Raw genomic sequence first — 18,019 nt, forward strand, 5'->3', positions numbered from 1 at the left:
ATAAGGGAAAACAAAAACAAACAAATCCCAGCTCTGCCACTTAGTGGCCAACTGACCTTGGGGAAGTCACTGTTTTCCTTCGCCTTGATGTCTCCACATTTAACCAAGACGATGATAGTTCCTAAGGCACTGGGCTGTTGCGAGAGCAAAAAGACTTCAAATACACAAAGTGCATGGAATGCATTAGGAAGTAAGCTTTCCGTGTGTTTGCCGAGATCTGGCTGTTGACACTGGTTTAATTATAACCGCCCAGAGACAAGGGGCTATTACTATCTCCATTTCGTGCATAGGAAATGGAGCCTTCCCATCCATGTAAAGGGACTTGCTCACTTCCACACAATTAGTAAGAGACAGGATTTGAACCTGAGTCTGCTCTATGGAGCAGCAGTCAATTATTAAGCTCAGCTGCCCCCTGGGGCATGGGAGGAGACAGGACCCGTGGAGCTTTCCAGAAACCCCACTTGACCCCACTGACCTGCCTTGCATCTAACTTTTTTCTTGAGGTCTTGGGCAACTCAGTGCCCCCTCACTAAGCCGCAGCTTCTTCATCTATAGAATGGGTTTATAATACTATCATCCACTCTGCAAGGTAGTATGAGGACTAAACGAGATACGGTTTTTAAAAAGCATCCTTGTTTTATCTGGGTTGCCACCATCTGGCCCGTGCCCTCCCCACCCCCACCCCGCTGATCTCAAGGTGCAGCAAGGCTGAAATGTATTCCTGCAGCTTCCCTTACAGACCTTTCAACATGTGACCTCGCCTTGGTGTCTCGCGTGGGTTATTCACGTGCACAAACCCGTGATGGATGCCAGGCTGGACCCACGTCCTGGCACCGAGCAGGTGACCCACAGGGACACTGCTGGATCAGAACGGTGTCCCCACCCCCACATCAGGCTGACTCACTGCCTTTGCGTGCTGAGGCCGCAGCTGCTGACCCCACCCAGGAGTTCTCCACCGCTTCCCGCATCCGCACCGAACGCCACCCTTGGCTGAACCCACAGCAGTGCTGGAGGAGGAGCTCAAAAGGGGGGACACCTGCTGAGACCGTGGCAGGGGAGGAAGCAGTGCTCCCGGCTGACACTTGGACTGGCATGAAATTCCCTCCCCTCCTCTCCTGAGTCGCCCCCTCTCCTTTCAGCTCTTCCTCGAAAGCCCAGTTTAAAATCCTCCTTTCTGGAAAATCCCGCTTTACTATCCTCAGCCCCGGCCAGCCTATTCCTCTCTGGGTTGTTACAAGAATGAGAGTGACAAGGAGCCAGCAGTGGGGAAGGGTTCCCTTTAGAGGGAAGCAGGAAAGACGGAGAATGTAACTCCTCAATGAGGCAGTGCAGGAGGGGCAGCCGAGCCCCAAAGCCGGGAAGGAGGATAGATGTCATAGGGCCCAGGTGGAGGGCAAAGGGCGCCTGGAATCACCACCAGCACAGAGACTCTGATTAGGGTTCGGCTGAGCTCCCTGGAACAATCAATTGCTCCTCTGAGGCCAAATAGCAATCCGGTGCTTTCTGTACTTAGCGGGGAGGTCAGCTGGCTCAAGAGGGCAGAGCATCCTAATTCTCAGAAGGGTGAGCATTAAGCGTAAAAATAAGAAGGAAGACCAATGCCTTGCTGCATCTGGTTTATTTTTTTGGCCCTGTGTTATATTGAAAAGTAATCCATTATATCTTGCATTTTAAGTGCTTGGAATGTTTAAGAGAACTTGGCATCATCTAAAAGGAAGGCTTTGCCACTCCAACTTAGAATGAATCGAGCAGTCAATGACTGCCAGATTTTAAGTTGAAAGTTATAAGAGAAATTTACTAAGTTTGTAAACAGTACTCTACCATGTTAGGGAACTTAAGAGTTGCCATTTTAAAAGCTCAGTTTGTTAGGTGTATAACAATTCTTGAAGCACTTGGGGTGGTTTTGTAAAGTGCTTAGAGAGAAAATCAAATATATTAAATTCTTCAGTGCATTTGAAGTTTTTAAGGACATTTAATTAAGTTGTAAAAAAAACCCTCTTAAGTGTTGCAAAATAGAATCAATTCATAAGCAAAATAGTGAGATTGATAACTGAACATCAAATCACAAGGAAGAAGTGGAATTTCAAATTTGTACTTGTAATAAAGAGTATTAATTTAAACGCAAACAGCCTCTGAACCATCTTCTCTTCCTTTTACAAAAGCCTTTTAAGGACAGCCAAAACCCACATTGACAAATAAGTGCTTTCAGTATTCAAACCATTTTTACATGAAATATCTCACCACTCAGTCCTTCGCAAACTCAAGTTGTGCTTCGGACTTCCTGATCCCAGGGGGTTGGGATGGGGCCCAAGAATCAGCATTTCCAACAAATCCCCAAGTGATGCTGACGCCACTGGCCGGACACCCATAAAGGGTGTCAATGCCTAGCAACTTTTCCAATGTGGGCTGTTGTTTTAGGGGCTCCTGTTCTTGGGGTGTGGCCCCCAAGGTGGTGGGGAGGTGAGCCTGGCGGGTTCCAGCATCTGCTCGGAATCACTCAGAAGGTGGTCACTTGGGTTTTCTTCATCAACATGACTGTTCTAGAAGTAAGAATGCTCTGTCATCCCAACCATTGTTTCTGCTGTACCTGGTTCAGCTGGTTTTGGGGTCTAAAACGGCTTCTTGAAGACTGACATGAGGAGAGAGCTGGCTCTCCCCAGCTGGGCTCCTCAAGCCCCTGGTTTCCTGGTATCAAGACTTTCACCACAATACATCTCAAAGATTCTGCACATTTGATCAGAAAGCAAACAGAGAAAGACTCAGATTGGGAAGACAGAGCAGGACGAAATGCATTAAGCCGTCTTCTCTATGTACTAGTGAGCATATATTACAGCGTCATTTAGGGCCTGATACATTGTAAGTGAAGAATACTTGGCATAAACATCACAGACATATATTATCCCTCTTAGCATTTCCAGGGTTGGTGCAAAAACGGCAATGTCAGTGCTCTCAGCTGGCATTTCTATAATTCTGTGGGTTTTCCCCTCATGGCTACAAAATGGCTGCAGAGGCACCAGGCCTCATAGCCCCCACCTGATACCATCCAAATCAGGCAGGGAGGAGGCAGGAAGGGAAGTTTATCTCCTTCATCAGGCAGCAAAATATTCCCAAACTCTCTCTGCAGACTAACAGTATATTAGACTGGGTCACACATCCTCTCCCAGGTTGATAGTTGGCAGACAAGGGGTTAAGCCCACTTGGCTCTGACCTTTCATAGTTCATACCCGGTGCTGGGTACATTGCTGCAAGAACAAAATCTGGGCTTTGTTTGAAAGAAAGAAAGAATGGTTGTTGAATAGGAAATCAATGTGCAAGCTACTCAAGTGTCTCATTATTGCAGAGGTCAGCAAACAAATGCCAACCCCTCTTTTGGTGAATAAAGTTTTACTGGAACACCTTCCTGCTGATTCATTTAAGTATTGTCTATGGCTGATTTCACGCTACAGTGGCAGAGTTGAGTAGTTGCAACAGAGACTGTACGGCTCACAAACTTTAAAATATTTATCATCTGGCCCTTCACAGAAAAATTTTGCCAATCCCTTGCATTATTGTAATAAGCCCCAGTATTTAAAAGGCAGAGAGCATGGTACCTGTCCTGACAGTACGCTGGCTGGGAAGATGACACGCACATGAAGAGAGATCAGTAGATATGCCCCATCACCAGGGAAACTCTTGAAAAGGGTGGCTACTTTCCTTCTCCTAAAATTTTCTTTTACCTGATGCCAATTTCTTTCAAAACATAATCAAGGCACTGTCAATTAGCAAATACTTGGTGTTACACTAGGTACAAGAAACACATATAATGGTGATCCAGCACTTATGCCTGCACTTAAGGAGTCTAAAGCATTTGGGGGCCCACAAGCAGAAAGGAAACTTCTGAGTGGCAAGTGGTATGATAGACCCTAGCGCTGGATGCAAAGGGCATGCAGAAAGGCCTAACCCAGCTGGGGGAGGCAGGTGTGGGGTGCTGGCGGTGGAGCAGGGGTGTTCCAGGCAGAGGGAACAGCCTGCACAATGGCTCAGAGGGAGGAGCGTGCACAAACACCTAGGAATCTGCAATTTCTAGCTGACACGGGAGGATGGTAAGCTGTGCTTGGGGTTTGGGGTTTTATCCCAAGTGCAGGAGATAAGGGGATAATTCAAGGAGATAGAAAGACCAGTTAGGAGGCAGCTGAACTTGTCAAGACACAAGGACAGCCTGGCCACGGGGACAGCAGCAGGTTTGAGTGGAGGGCCTGGAGGAGGGCAGGGTGTGAGGAGTGAGGGAATGGGTGAGCCCCAGGTTTCTGGCCCTGGGTTTGGGACTCTGATTTGCTGCAAGGGGAACGAGGAGGAATTTTAACTGTACTCAGTGGCTCCACCTGAGAGGGAGGGTTCTGCTCTGCCCAACACAGGGTGGGAGGCCACGTAGCGGGTTTCCTTGCTAAGATTTCTCAGATTGACTCAGTGAGTCAACCTCCCATGCTCCTTCTCTGAAACAGGTGCCCATAGGGAAATGGCAAGCTGCTGGCAATGCTTGGACGGTTCTAGTACCTAAGTGGGAATTAGCTGGTCCTGGTAGGCTCCCCTTTTCTCTGAGTCACTTACTGGTGCTGAGGAAGTCCAGGTTTGCTCTACAAATGACATTTCGAAGACAGTTTTTTTTCTGAAGACATGGCCTCTCTTGACACAACTTTCCCCAGCCTGCTGTGTTCCTGTGGATTCTTGGGACATTCTCGAGAGGCAGCAAAGCAAAACCAACGCCCCCTACGTCCCAGCCTCCTAACTGCACCCGCTGCGGGGTGGCCAAGGGGCAGCAGCACTTGGATTTAAAATAAAACAAAGACAGAGAGATAGCATTTACAGGCAATGAAGGTGGAACAATCCAGAGACAGTGGGAGGGGAGGCAAGTCCCGCCGAGCCTTCGATCTGTGCAGCTCAGCGAGAGAGAAATGACAAAAGTGGTAAAACAAGCTGGGAACATATTTTGCTTTCTTCTGAGTCACCCAGGGAAGGAAAATGGAAAATTACCACCCTCTCTTGCTTGCATTCCCGAAGGGGAACACGGATTCCTTGGAGGGGATAGCTTAGCCGGGGCTGTGTGGCCAGCTGGTAGGATACCTGGGCTGTCGTGGGTGGCGGCTCGCTGCTTCCTGGCTCTCCCCGTGCTCCCTGTTCAGCAGAATCCTCTTTGGGCTGGTCGCCCAGTAGCAGAAGCTGATTGAGTCTCTAAGGCTGGTATTTGCTGTTTGCAGCCTAGACCCGGTGAGCGACCTGTGCAGACTGCACCTTGCCTAGACAGCCGCTGTTAGCAGCTGAGTCTATCACTACCAGGGGAACCAACTAGAAACCAAGTGCCCCACCTCCCCACCTCCCTCACCCTCCCTCACCCCAGAACCATCTGTCTGTCTCCAGGACTGCGTTGCACAGGCTGCCAGGAGATTCCTGCCCCCTCCCGCATGGCTCCCTCCGGGACTGCGGCTCCCGGCATCACACAGCTCCACAAGGCAGACCCACAAGCAGCCCTCCTGTCCTGCAGCAGCATCTCTGTGCCAGCTCCAAGCAGAGGGGGAAAACTGAACCGAAGGGAGTAACAAGTGGTAAATGGAGCTCGGGTGATTTCAGAGAATAAATAAAAGGACTGTGGGAGATGGAACACACAAGAAGAAACCTTAGCTGTTGATAAATAGCAAGCTCATATAGAGATGACTGACTCACCATCTTGAGAAACCCAGAAATCAGCAGGCAGCTCTCTGGACATTTTTGACTGGCACCTTCTGATCCCTGGAAAGGAATATAGTGATGTGCACACAAAACACTCCCTGGCATGAGGTCATAGAGTAGCCTTGGGTCTACCCTTCTGGGTTTTAGTAACTTAACCAAACTAGTACTTGCTGAGACTCTATCACATGCAAGACTGCAAAAAATTATGTCATAGGGGAGGACGGTCTGTTGCTATTCTGTCTGTTTCAGGGAGGATAAGGAGGTAAACTCCAAATGGAAGAGTTGCAAGGAGCAGCTTGGATTTTGTAGCCAGTTGGAGCTGGGTTCGGTTCTAGACTTTGTTTCTCAATAGCTGTGTGATCTTGGGCAAGTCACTTAATGTCTCTGAGCCTTAGCTTCCTCCTTTGTACACCTGCTGCTGGCTCAGAGCAGTGGGAGATTTGACAGAGCCTGGAACGCTTCCCCCATCACGGGGAGGTAAGTGATGTCATCTAATGTTCTGGAAGCCTTTGCCTGCCTCCCCTGTGCCTGTTGGCTGTGGGTAAAGACAGGAGTAGGGTGGCCACACTGACCTTGGTGAGCTCAAAGAGGCCATATAAAATAAAAACAAGGCCTCCCCCAAAGCAGCAGGGAAGGCTTCCTTTTTCACAATGAATTGAAAGCTGCCCGCCCTGCATGGACCACACAGCTGATCCGTGACACCTATGCCACCTCAATTCCAGGCACAGACGCATCCGAACCAGACTATTTCAGGCTCGGGAGGAGCGTCGCGTTTGGCTCTAGACCTCACTTGGCTGTGCCCTTCCACACGCCGAGCCCCGGGTGCCCAGGCAGAGGCTGAACAGGCGACGCCCTGTGGAGGAGGCCCACGCCCCACCCCCGCAACCCCCCGCACGGCAGCCCCAGCCCTGCAACCCCCGGCCCGCAGCCCCGCAGCCCTCGCCCCGCAACGCCGGCCCCGCACGCCCCCGCCCCTCACACCCCCGCCCCGCAGCCCCTGCCCCGCACACCCCCGCCCCGCAGCCCCGCAGCCCCCGCCCCTCACACCCCCGCCCCGCAGCCCCTGCCCCGCACACCCCCGCCCCGCAGCCCCGCAGCCCCCGCCCCGCACACCCCCGCCCCGCAGCCCCGCAGCCCCCGCCCCGCACACCCCCGGCCCGCAGCCCCGCCCCGCACACCCCCGGCCCGCACCCCCCGCCCCTCAGCTCCCGCCCGCATACACCCGCCTGCACCCCAGCCGCCGGCCCACACGTCCCGCCGGGCCCCAACCGGGTTCAGACGAGCGTAAGCGAAGCTGGAGGTTTCAGGCCGGTATCACTGAGCTACCAGACCTGGCGGAGGCCCCGCGTGCGGGATCGCTCGCCCTTCCGGGTCTCCGGGCTTGGCCTCTCTAGACGAATGCTCTGCAGGCTCTGACAGCTGACAGCTCCTTGAGGAGAGCGACATGTTATATGAGAACATTTTAGTGATCACTGTTCGGGAAGACAAAAGCCCTGGGAGTCTGGGAGCGGGAAAAGAGAAGAGTTCTGTTAGATTGCATTAAAGACAGGGTGCTGCGGGAGATGTAAGAGGCTGGCGTGTTTGTCACAGGGAAGAAATGGCCATCGGCACCACCATAAGCACAGGCTGAGCATTCCAAATGGACCGAGAGGGTAGAAGTTAAGGGACAGAAGGGCAGGAGGCCCACTATGAACCCTGTCCAGGCACTGGTATAACCGTGCTCATTTATGCTGAGGCCGGTTAGGAAGAAGAGGTTATATTCCCTGCAGATGCGAAAGGAATTGCCCGAACCATCTTGCCCGCCAAAGGGACAAATCCCAGCTCCACCCCCCCCCGCCCCCCCCCCCCCCCCCCCCCCCCCCAGATCCAGATGAGTTGTTCTTATAGCTGAGCCCAAATCACTTTGGGCCAGTGAGGTTGATTGAATTAGGGCCTTAGATTGTAACTGTTTTAAAAATGAGGAAATCACAAGATTGCATATGGGCCTTTAAAGGTAAACCATGTTAGTAGAGTGGGGGATTAAATTGCATACCCCAATTTAGACACATTCTTAATCTTAATCTGCATTCCTCAGGGTGGGACTCCATTGTGAACAAGGTCTCTTGAAGATGTTATTCTGGGTCAAGGTGTGGCCCAACTAAATGAGGGTCTTAATCCAGATTACTGAAGTGCTTTGTCAACAGGAGGAATTCAGACATGATGAGAGAAAGCCACAGGGAGAAGCCGGAAGTTAGAGAGAATCTAGAAGAAAAAGATGACATCGCCATGTGCATTGCCATGTGACAAGAAAGCAAGGAACCCAAGGATGGTCGGCAGCTGTCACCAAAATCCCAGTCTTTGGGGAGAAAGCATCACCTTGCCGACACCTCAATTCTGGACTTCCCCTGTCCTTGAAACCATGAGCCAATGAATTCCGATTGTTTAACCCAATCCAATGTGTAGTATTTGTCATGACAGCCTGGAAAATTAAGACAGACATATCATAGATTGACTAGACAGGCAAGCAGCTGGCTGGCTGGATGGACAGATAGGAGGAATGACATAACAAATGTGGCAGCATGTTAAAAGTTGGTAAATCTGGGTATCTGGGTAGGGAGTGTGGTGAAGTTCTCTGTATATTATGTTTGCAACTTTCCTGTAAGTTTGAAATTAGCTCAAGATAAACAATTAAAAAAAAAAGTGACCTCTTCAACCACCCCATCTGTTACCTGCCTGGCTTTGGAAGGCTGGAGGATCTATCATACTTGGTCTATGGAAGACAAGGCCACTGTGCTAATTCTGTGGGCTCTCACTAAACTTTGATTGGAAAATGTACACAACCCATTCCTTTAAGACTGGCACACCTACTTGTTAAAGCAAAGGCTTAAAAAAATTGCTTCTATTGAATTTGCATTTACCTGTAGCAAAAGAACATTCTGGAACACAATCTTATCTGGAAACAGCTGTATATTTTGTCATGGGGCAGTTATAGGGTGCACCTTGGCAAACAGTTGTCGAGTCGAGTGATTTTGAGCTGTCTCTTTCCTTGACAATCCTACTGATTCAAGTGGTGATGGATATTATTATTCCAGGATATTATTCAGAAAATTGAAATGGGATAAGATGCTCTCATAAAACTTCTTTTGGTTTCCTGGCTACTGTGAAAAGTCCTATGAACTGGGTTGGCTTAAACAACAGGAACTCCTCAGCTTATGTTTTCAGAGGCTGGAGGACTTGCTCCGTCTGGGGTTGGTGGTGTTGGGGCTGCTCAGCAATCCTTGGGATTCCTTGGCTTGTCTGTCACAGGGTGACATCCTGTCCTTTCTCTTCGTGGTTGACTTCTGGCTGTGAGCTCCTCCTTGCTGGTTTTCTCTTTCTCAGGCCTCAGGTAACAGGCTTAAAACCTATCCTGATTCATCTGGCCACGCCTCAACTATACGTAACTTCTTCAAAAGGTCTATTTGCAATGTGTTCACACCCACAGGAACGGATTAAGAGTTCTGGGGCACATAATCCAATCAGCCACAAACCAGTTCATCCTGAACATCCAATTTTTGTAAAATTATTGTACTTTTTCTAACACTGTTGTTAATTTTCTCACACACGGTTGGCTTTGTGGTTCGGTAGGAAAGGGTCCTTATTCTTAGGAGATGCACACTGAATTGTGAAAGGTTTAGGAGGTGAAAGGGTGAGAAAGAAGAAAAATAGGCCAGGAAATTTTAAGTGGGGGGGGGGGGGGTGTATTTCTACACTCCCAGGCAGAACTCACCAAACCCAAGATGGAAGGAGGTGAGTGCGCACGTGGGCTTCAGCATAGGCAGCTTTTAAGGATGGAGGTCAGGTGACATCCTGAAGGGGCAGTTCATTAGTTCCCGAAGTCAGGTTGGGAGGGGTGACACAGCCTCCGCAGCTCCAGTTGCAGTGCCCTTCCCCATTCCCCCGACCTAACAAATTGGTTAGGGAGAACTGTCATGTTTGTTTGAGACATTTTCAAATGGTTCGGGAAAAAGTATATCTACTGAGAGGGAGATAAAGAAAATATGGCAAATGTGGAATCTTGGTGCAGGTTAAATGGGGGTCCATTACGCTATTCTTTCTTTTAATGTGACTTGTGCTTAGAATTCTGGTGAAAGGCCAGCATTCAAGTGGGGGTTGGCAAACACCGTCCCTGGGCCTAACACTGGGACCAACCACCTGTTTTTGTAAATAATGTTCTCTTGGGAAGCAGCCCTGGCTCTTGCTTACACATCGATTGTGGCTGTTTCCTGCTCTAACGGCAGAGCTGGAGTGGTTGCCATAGAGACTGTTAAGCTTATGAAGCCCCAAATAATTTACTATCTGGTCTTTTACAGAAAGTTTGCTGACCCCTGCTTTGGAGAAATTCTTATTTTCAAAAGCAACTTCCTTTCAAAGGTCTTTGTAGGCTTGGGATAGGGTTTTTCCAAACTCCTGATACAGTGAGGGATAATTCCTCTTCATTTTCCTTCAACAAAATTAATACAAGTGAAAGAAGAGAGTGGTTGGAGCTGGCCAGAAGCTTGCTACTGAGTGATGAAGAAATAACAATGTTTTGAGTCTCAAATAATGAGAGATGATATTATGAACAAGATATTTTCTGTAGGGCAAGAGAACCTACAGAGGAGGCAATCTGAAGGCAGTAGTCAAAACAGTCAAAGCCCCGGCTCCAGACCCAGCAGTACCCAGGCACACGGCCAAATATAATCACATAACCTCTATGGGACTTATTATTTCTATTTATAAAATATCAGGAACAAATGCTCTAGTAACTGATGGCTAAGGGGCCCTTTAGCTTTCAATTTCTGCAATCTTTTGGAAACTACTTAGGAAACAGTTTTGTACAAAGGTTGCCATTACCCAAAAAGTTTTGCAACTCTACTTTCTTTCACTTCAATTTTATAACAGGCAAATAAATCTCAAATTACTCCAGGTGTTTTTTTTTTTAAAGACACAATTCTAGGAGATCCTGGGGTCAAGTCACTATGCTAAGCAAAGATGATGTAAGACATATCAAAAAGGTCTTTATAATACACATTTTAGCACTTGCAAGTACCAGAAATGCACTCCTGTATTCACTGCTCCTCGCACAAAGAGGGATACCTTAGAAGACATTTAAAGAAAAGACACCCATGGCCAACCTGTGAAAAGACCCGGAAGCAGCCCTCTCAACAGCCCCTCCCAGGGTGGAGCCTGCAGTCTCAGTGGCCCTGTAGCTCCTTGGTGGAAATAGCGGGAAAGAGACAGGACGTATATTGGCTGCTCTTAGCCCTTTATAATAAGGTAGAACCAGAAAATGGAGGCGCTTAGGCAAAAATTTGCTGGTTTGAGGACTAAAATGGAAAAGAAGAGAGAGTTGGCAATCTGGAGCCTCCTGTGTTGTAAAGACAACTGCTTCTGTACCCGAACAGCAAGAGAGAAGAATGAAAACCACTGTGAGCAATAAAGACCTGTAAAATAATTTTCAGTTGAGACTCAGTTCTTTGGCTAGTAGCAGAGTAAAGCAGCCGCCATTACACTGAGGGGGTGGGGGTGGAGTGATGCCTGGGCCAAGAAGGAAATAAGGCAGGCTTGAAAATTACCTCTGGAAAACAACTCTGGGCCAAACAGGTTAATAGCCTGAGAAGTTTTGGGGGAATCATTGCTAAAGAAATTGCAAGCTGGTTCTTAAAAAAAAAGTCTTGGCCTGGTCTCCAAACTTGTATCACACAAGGAGTGAACTGTGAGTGTCTAGCTCCCACGGAGGGTGCCTCTCCAGTGTCTTCTTCTGATGGGACCAGAGAGGATTTGACACGAGAAAGAACCTTCCAGAAGGCAGGATCGGGGCCTTCGAAAGCAATGGACAAGGGAATTGCTCTCAGAGAACAGGGTTTAATCAAGCGATGTCCCCACTGCCAGAGCAGGGGTCCTCACGATGCCCACCGTGTAAGCAGCGTTTCACCACTGCTAGAGATGAAGATGAGTGACTCCCAGGAGTCTCATTCTTTTTCCCAAGTTTTCACTGCAGTTGTCCTGTCCCTGCTTCATCACTGAACGTGAAAGGGGGTGAGTGCAGGGGGAGTGCGGGCAGGTAACTTCTTTCAATTCATTGGTTACACTGGAGCCACATCTGGGCCCGAGGGAGAGAGTTGTATGGCCCTTAGAGAACCGAGCTGAGCTGGAAGTAGGAACTGCGAGGACTCTGGGTATGGGCACGGACAAGGGGGCAGCCACCAAACCTCTTTCATTTTCCTCCTGGGGACCTGGGACACCTCCAGCCCACCTAGTAATTATGTTGTGGGTTGGTGACTTGAGTTCTGGGTACAATGGTAGAAGTAAGGAATGTGACTTGTCTTGTGAGAGCCACTCCCCTTCCCTCCCACGGCCATCTGTTTTGCAGAGCATGAATTTAAGACAGCAGCATGGCATGGAAGGAGCGACCTCACTGTCTGGCACATCGTGCCGAGGCAGGAGCGAGGAGTGCTGTACTGGATCGGGCCACTGAGCCTGGGGTTGCTTGTTACCGCAGACGGCCTGACCTAACACCGGCTGCCCCTGGGGAAGGCAGTGGGCCTGTCCTGCTTGGGAAGGGCAAGTGGGCCATGGCGGTGAACTGTGGCTGCCAACCGAACTGCTTCCTCTTCTTCACTGGAACCTAACTAGGCTGTTTGCCAACCTCCCTTGTGGAATGTGAGTGGAAGCGGTCAGTCCCGATTCTAGACCTGACCATAGAAAACTCCAGGATGTGTCCCCCCATGCTCATTCCCCCCCTCAGGTGGGACGGGGGTGGCTCCAGGGTGCTCCTGGCCACCACCTGCTGGAGACAGGGGAGCCTCGGTGAGCCCGGGTCCCAGATGACTCCGAGAGAGGTGCCCACCAACCCACTCCCCTGCCCAGTATTCTGAGAGCAAAGAAGTTCTATTGTGCTTGACACGTAATACATTTTTGGTTCTATTTATTACAGAATTGGCATTACACTAATACAATCATTGCTAAATAGTCATAATACATTTATTCTATAATTGCACATAATTTTATTTACTGAAGGAATGTCCTTTACCCTCAAGATCCTCAATTTTTAGAACTGAAACATTTTAACTGAAACACTAAAAAGCTAAAGTTGCTGCAAGGCAAAGGATAAAAACATTGAGAGGTAGTTGCTTATATTGTCAAGAGGGCGGCTGTGAAAAGCTGGGGCTCAGGGGCCAGACTCCTTGGGTTCAAATCCTGGTTTCCCCACTGACAAACAGTGTGACTGTGATTTCCCATCTGTACAATGGAGGGATAAACATGCCTACACCTCAGCAGGCGGCAGTCTATGGCTAAGAATGGTTTTTAGGTTTTTAAAAACAAAGATGACTATGTGACCCACAAATCCTAAAACATTTACTCTCTGGTCCTGCCAGAGAGAGTGGCTGTGAGGGTTATGACCAGTTCAGGCTGGCCAGTACCTGGCTCCACGTAAGCACTCAATACATGTTAACAATGTCTCCAAAAATCCACTGTCACACAGCCAAATTCTGCATTTTCAAAAGGTGAACATTCCCTCCATCTCTTCAAAAACAATACAGGAAGTCCACCAAGAACTACATCTTGATTATTATGGCCCCAAGACAAATTTAATAGGTACTGGTAGTCCAAGTTTACTTACTTGGAATATGGGCTAATGAAAAGAAACACTTCCCCTCTAGAGGAAAGGGGTCTGAGATGGTAGAAGCCTGGAAACATGGACGCTTGATTCAATTTAATATGATAAGAGAGATCAAAACATTTAAATATTAGAACAAGATTTAAGTAGATAAAATGTAAACCTGACTTAGCAACAGTATTTGATGCTGGTTTTCTCATAAAACATACATGTAGTCGAAATACACCTTAAAATGAAAATCTATTCAAGGCCCAGGCAGAGACAATATAAAGCTGGCCTCTGAAAATCTGATTAGATGAAAAATGCCTTCAAATGAGACTCCTGGTAAAACTGGTTGGATTATTAGGTATACTAGTTTTGGATACAACTGATGTGGTCTCAACCGAGGCAGTATTTCCCAAAGCGTATCTGAGAACGCTGGTCCCCCCAAGATGCTGTGTGTGTGTGTGTGTGTGTGTGTGTGTGTGTTTGGGGGAGTTCTATAGTCTAGCAGTTAGGAAAACAGGGCACACACTATTCTTACCTTGGAAAGTCACAATGCACAAGAGTATAATAAAGGTTTTGAGACATAATGCAATATAGGAAATCATTTGCCTTCATTTAGCCCAGCATCTTCCAGATTTATCTGACCACAACCTCCCTTCTCACATAGTGCAGAATCAGCAATCTGCAGGGCACCTGGCTGCGCTGTACGCACACAGCTATTCAGAGCAATAGTATCAAAACACACCGAAAACCTGGATTGTCCTCAAAGCCTTTGCAGTTCTCATTTTATAACACACACCTTAACAAAAGGTGCAATCTTTGCATTACAACCATATACTCTTAAAGATTAGCAAGCTTATAAAATTAATATTTGACAGAGAAATCATAGCATAAATCTGTCCTATTCACTCACCAATGGCAAGAAAAATTCAGTAGAGCACATCTTTGCATATTTAGATTAGAAAAGAGGTGAGAGACATTCTACTCTTGTCATGGCTGGGCTTTGTGTTCTGAAACGAAATCTGGCAGGCCATTGATGTCATTTCTCTGGATAAGTTCCATTTATTAATAATTGTACAAAAGAATCTTGGCATTCATTTGAAGAGAAAAGAAGTTATATATCTAAAGGTTTAATATTTTAACATGTGTGAAAGTTCTGCTTTTATAATAGGGCTTTTTTAAACGGAGAAAACTTCTGGAAAAATTGTAAAAAGAAGCTTATGATTTATTAGAGTACAGGATCCAAAACACATTTTTAGAAAAATATAAAGTGCCCAAATACCAACTTACACAGGTGATACAGGCTTCCTGGAGCCAAATGAAGCATTCATGAAGAAACACATTTAAAAATAGTCTAGATACATATTTACAGTTGGGTCAGTAAAAGTAAAACCATCTTTCTTGGCTCTGATGTTACTCTAAGAAAAAAGGAAATCAAACCAGAAAACCAACAATTATAACTCTCAGCATGCCCCATAGTTCCTTAGTAATGCAAATCATTAAGATTAATTCAATAAATGAGCTCATTTTCACCTTTAAGTGAGAGTAGTGTAAACCCCCCAACCTCAGGCAGGCTGGGGGTTGAGTGGTCACGTTTTCAACTGCAAGTCCAAATAATTTGACTTTGGATTTAACTAATGAGAACAAGGACACTGGACAATGGCAAATGCAGGAGCTGAGGCGCCAAATTCCCCATCTCTTCCTAATAGCTGCTGTGGCCTTTGCTTGCTATTAAATAAGTGGTCTCTGGTGGCTTCCCTAAACCTTGGTCATACCAGGGTTTCCAAAGCGTAAACAAGAAGCAGTCATTAAACATGATGGGAAATACTGCATGCAAATGAACAGAAAGGCAGGGAGGTGGGACTGGTCACAGCCCCAGAAGCCTCATTCAGTAGAGCAACTGTATTATTTAAACTTACAGAGCAAAGTAACTAGGTCCTAACTCCAGAAGTTAGTTTCTACTGGTTAATTACAATATTAGCTAGCTTGAGAACTGGCAGGTCAAGAGTGGTATGAGTTCCAGAAGCTGGAACCTTCCTGTTCATCACTAAAAACATTGAAAAGAAACCAGTGGCATCTGAATAACAAAGTCAGACTTTCTCCAAGGGACTTTCAAGAACAGTCTTCATCCTGATGCTTTATGGCACTGGTGACTTGAGAAAGCAGATTAAATCCACATCACTTTCCCACAAATCAAACACTCTTAAAATTAAAGACACTTTATTTCTACCCTATTATATTCAAGAAGGATTTGAAGTGACTTTAAGGAATGACAAGGGGCATGAAACCACTACGTCTTTTTTTTTTTCTTCTAATTTTCAAATTTCATCTCTTCTTTTTTTTTGATCACAAAAGTGAAACCTCACTTTCAAGTCTTTGGGGACTTTAAGAGTATGATTTCTAAGAGCACATTTTTAAACATCAGACTTGCACTTCTCTCACTACAGACAAATCCATTGGTAATTTAAGACCTACTCACAATACTGGAGTAGATTTTTAAAATTAAAAAAAAAAAAGTAATCATTTTACAGGGAGGAATACTGAATGAATATGGAAATATCTATTCCCAAAGGCCATTATTATGAGTTATCGCAAAGAATTTTATGTAGAGGAGAAAATTAATGATCAGTAGAGATACATGCACAAATCCAAAAGGAGGATTTGGAAGGGAAAACTATGTTATTCTCTCAATTCAAATAAAGAAACACCTGAAATCTGTGTTTCAAATATTAAGAAACAAATAAATTCAAATTTTCTAATTATCATTAAGCTTGTCAATGTTTCCATTTCCAAGATGCTGCCGAGATCATTTATAACTTTACCTCTGAATATGCAACAAATTCAGAGTAAAAAGACAAAACAATCCCAATCTAGGATTGCAAGTGTTCCACAAAGAAATCAGAAAAAAAAACTATTGCAACAGTATAACCCTAACTGTCCAACAAACAAAATGCTCTGATACAAATGTAGACAGACATAAGAATGGAAAGTGACTAAAAAGAACGAATGTAAGAGTGTTGACTGTAAGACTTCATGAAGACAGAGTGTCACAAACTGTCACCACAGGACAAGCATACAGGCCATGCCACTGAACACAGTGCCTTTCAAATTAATTCACTAGTGTAGGCGGAGAGCAACATTGTCTTTGCAGCTGAAGGAGAGCACACGTCAGTTACACTCAGGAGGCTGCCAGCACTACCGGGTAAGTGGCTGTCCTGGTGGTGTGAATCCAGAGGGTTCCACGGAGCCATCTTCTTCTGGAATCCTGTTCTCCTGGAAGATAGCAGCAGCAGCAAAGGTACAACGCCCTCTACTAGACTTTACTCTATGTTGTCTTTCTTTGCACTGTAAATATTCTGCACCGTTTCATAGATAAACTCCAGGTCCTCTGGATATCGAATTTCTAGCTCTGCGTTTGGGATGTAGTGAGTGCCAGTAAACTCTGAGAAATAGCGTCCGACATCAGGGTGTGAGATTTCTTGAGGCTCCACGTTATATTCCAAGTTTTCTGTTGGTTAAGAGGAACATGGACATTCTTGTTAAAACTTAAATGTCTGCAGCATCTTTTCATGCAGACGACTTTCTACCACCACTTTTAGGTAACATTTTTGGGGTGGAGTATAGGAAGCATGAGAAGGAAATACAGAAGATGTTAATACAATTTGGGGAGGTCACAGGATAAAGGCAACCAGCAGATGTCAGAGAAGGAGTGGATGGTGGCCAAGCCCCTCCAACAGCTCCACACAGAACAAAAGTATTTTCAAATTCTGAGCAAGACTTATGGCTTCAGCAAAACTCCAACACAAGTCTCTTGGGGATTACCAAACTAGAGATCATCATGTTCCTTTGATTTTAGCTAACAAACAGTAGAGTCTGGGACAAGATTATTCTAGCCTGTTCAATTATCAGCGGGTAACTTCTGAAGCCTCCACATCATTTGCTTATAAATCTTGCACCTGCCATTCTTCTGATCTACTAATATATAAGTCCTGCACCATCCCCTCCTCTCCACTCATATTTCCTTCCAACGACCTTCAAATATGGCTGCATGCTCCCTTGGGGAGCCAGTGTTTCACAGGGTTGGTCGTTGTGAGACACAGTTAAGATGAATGGCAAAGTGATCTGCACCTCTAAGTACACACTGGCTATTACTACTACATGATCTCCTAGGAACACACACTAGCACCTCTCCTTGTTCTATTTTGCCATTGGAAAAGAAATGTCCATTGCTATAGAGAATAAGATCCTTTTAAAATGAAATGAAAAGAAAAAAAGGATGATGGTACTTATAAGATATTTAAAAGGCTGAAATCCTTTCAGATGACTTCCCAAAGACTATCTGAAAGACGGCTCCTCCCTGGCCCCGATGAGCAGCTGTGCCTTGTGTGCCTTTCCTCCCTGGCCAGAGCACTGGACCAAGACTGGGCACAGATGCCCAATTCAAGGGAAGGTGATGCCCACCCTCCATGACCTGGGACTAGAACGAGCTGGTTCATCTCCCCAGTTTGACTGCCTTCCACAGTCAGTCTTGGTTCCAACCAATGCAAAGCCACATTTTACACAGCCATTCCTTGGATTAACTCTGCACCAGCCTACCTGAGGACAACTAACCCCAACAGTGCAGAGAGGAGGTCTTAAACGGCTTGGGTTAAATATCCTGAAATACAAACTCAGGGTAGATAAAGAGGTCTTACATCTTTTGGACAAAAT

General features: G+C 46.5%; 1 protein-coding gene across 2 annotated transcripts in view; it reads right to left on the bottom strand.

Moving 5' to 3' along the window:
• Positions 1-14,513: 14,513 nt before the first annotated feature.
• The window catches only part of FBXO21 (F-box protein 21), a 42,692-nt gene continuing 39,186 nt past the window's right edge, over positions 14,514-18,019 (bottom strand). For both annotated transcript variants that reach the window (XM_077159943.1, XM_077159944.1), the window contains exon 12: positions 14,514-16,817. In XM_077159943.1, the coding sequence (XP_077016058.1) occupies positions 16,630-16,817 (188 nt within the window). In that variant the 3' untranslated portion in view covers positions 14,514-16,629. The remainder of the gene's footprint in view (positions 16,818-18,019) is intronic.

The sequence above is a fragment of the Tamandua tetradactyla genome, chromosome 5 (assembly GCF_023851605.1).
Source record: "Tamandua tetradactyla isolate mTamTet1 chromosome 5, mTamTet1.pri, whole genome shotgun sequence".
NCBI lineage: Eukaryota > Metazoa > Chordata > Mammalia > Pilosa > Myrmecophagidae > Tamandua > Tamandua tetradactyla.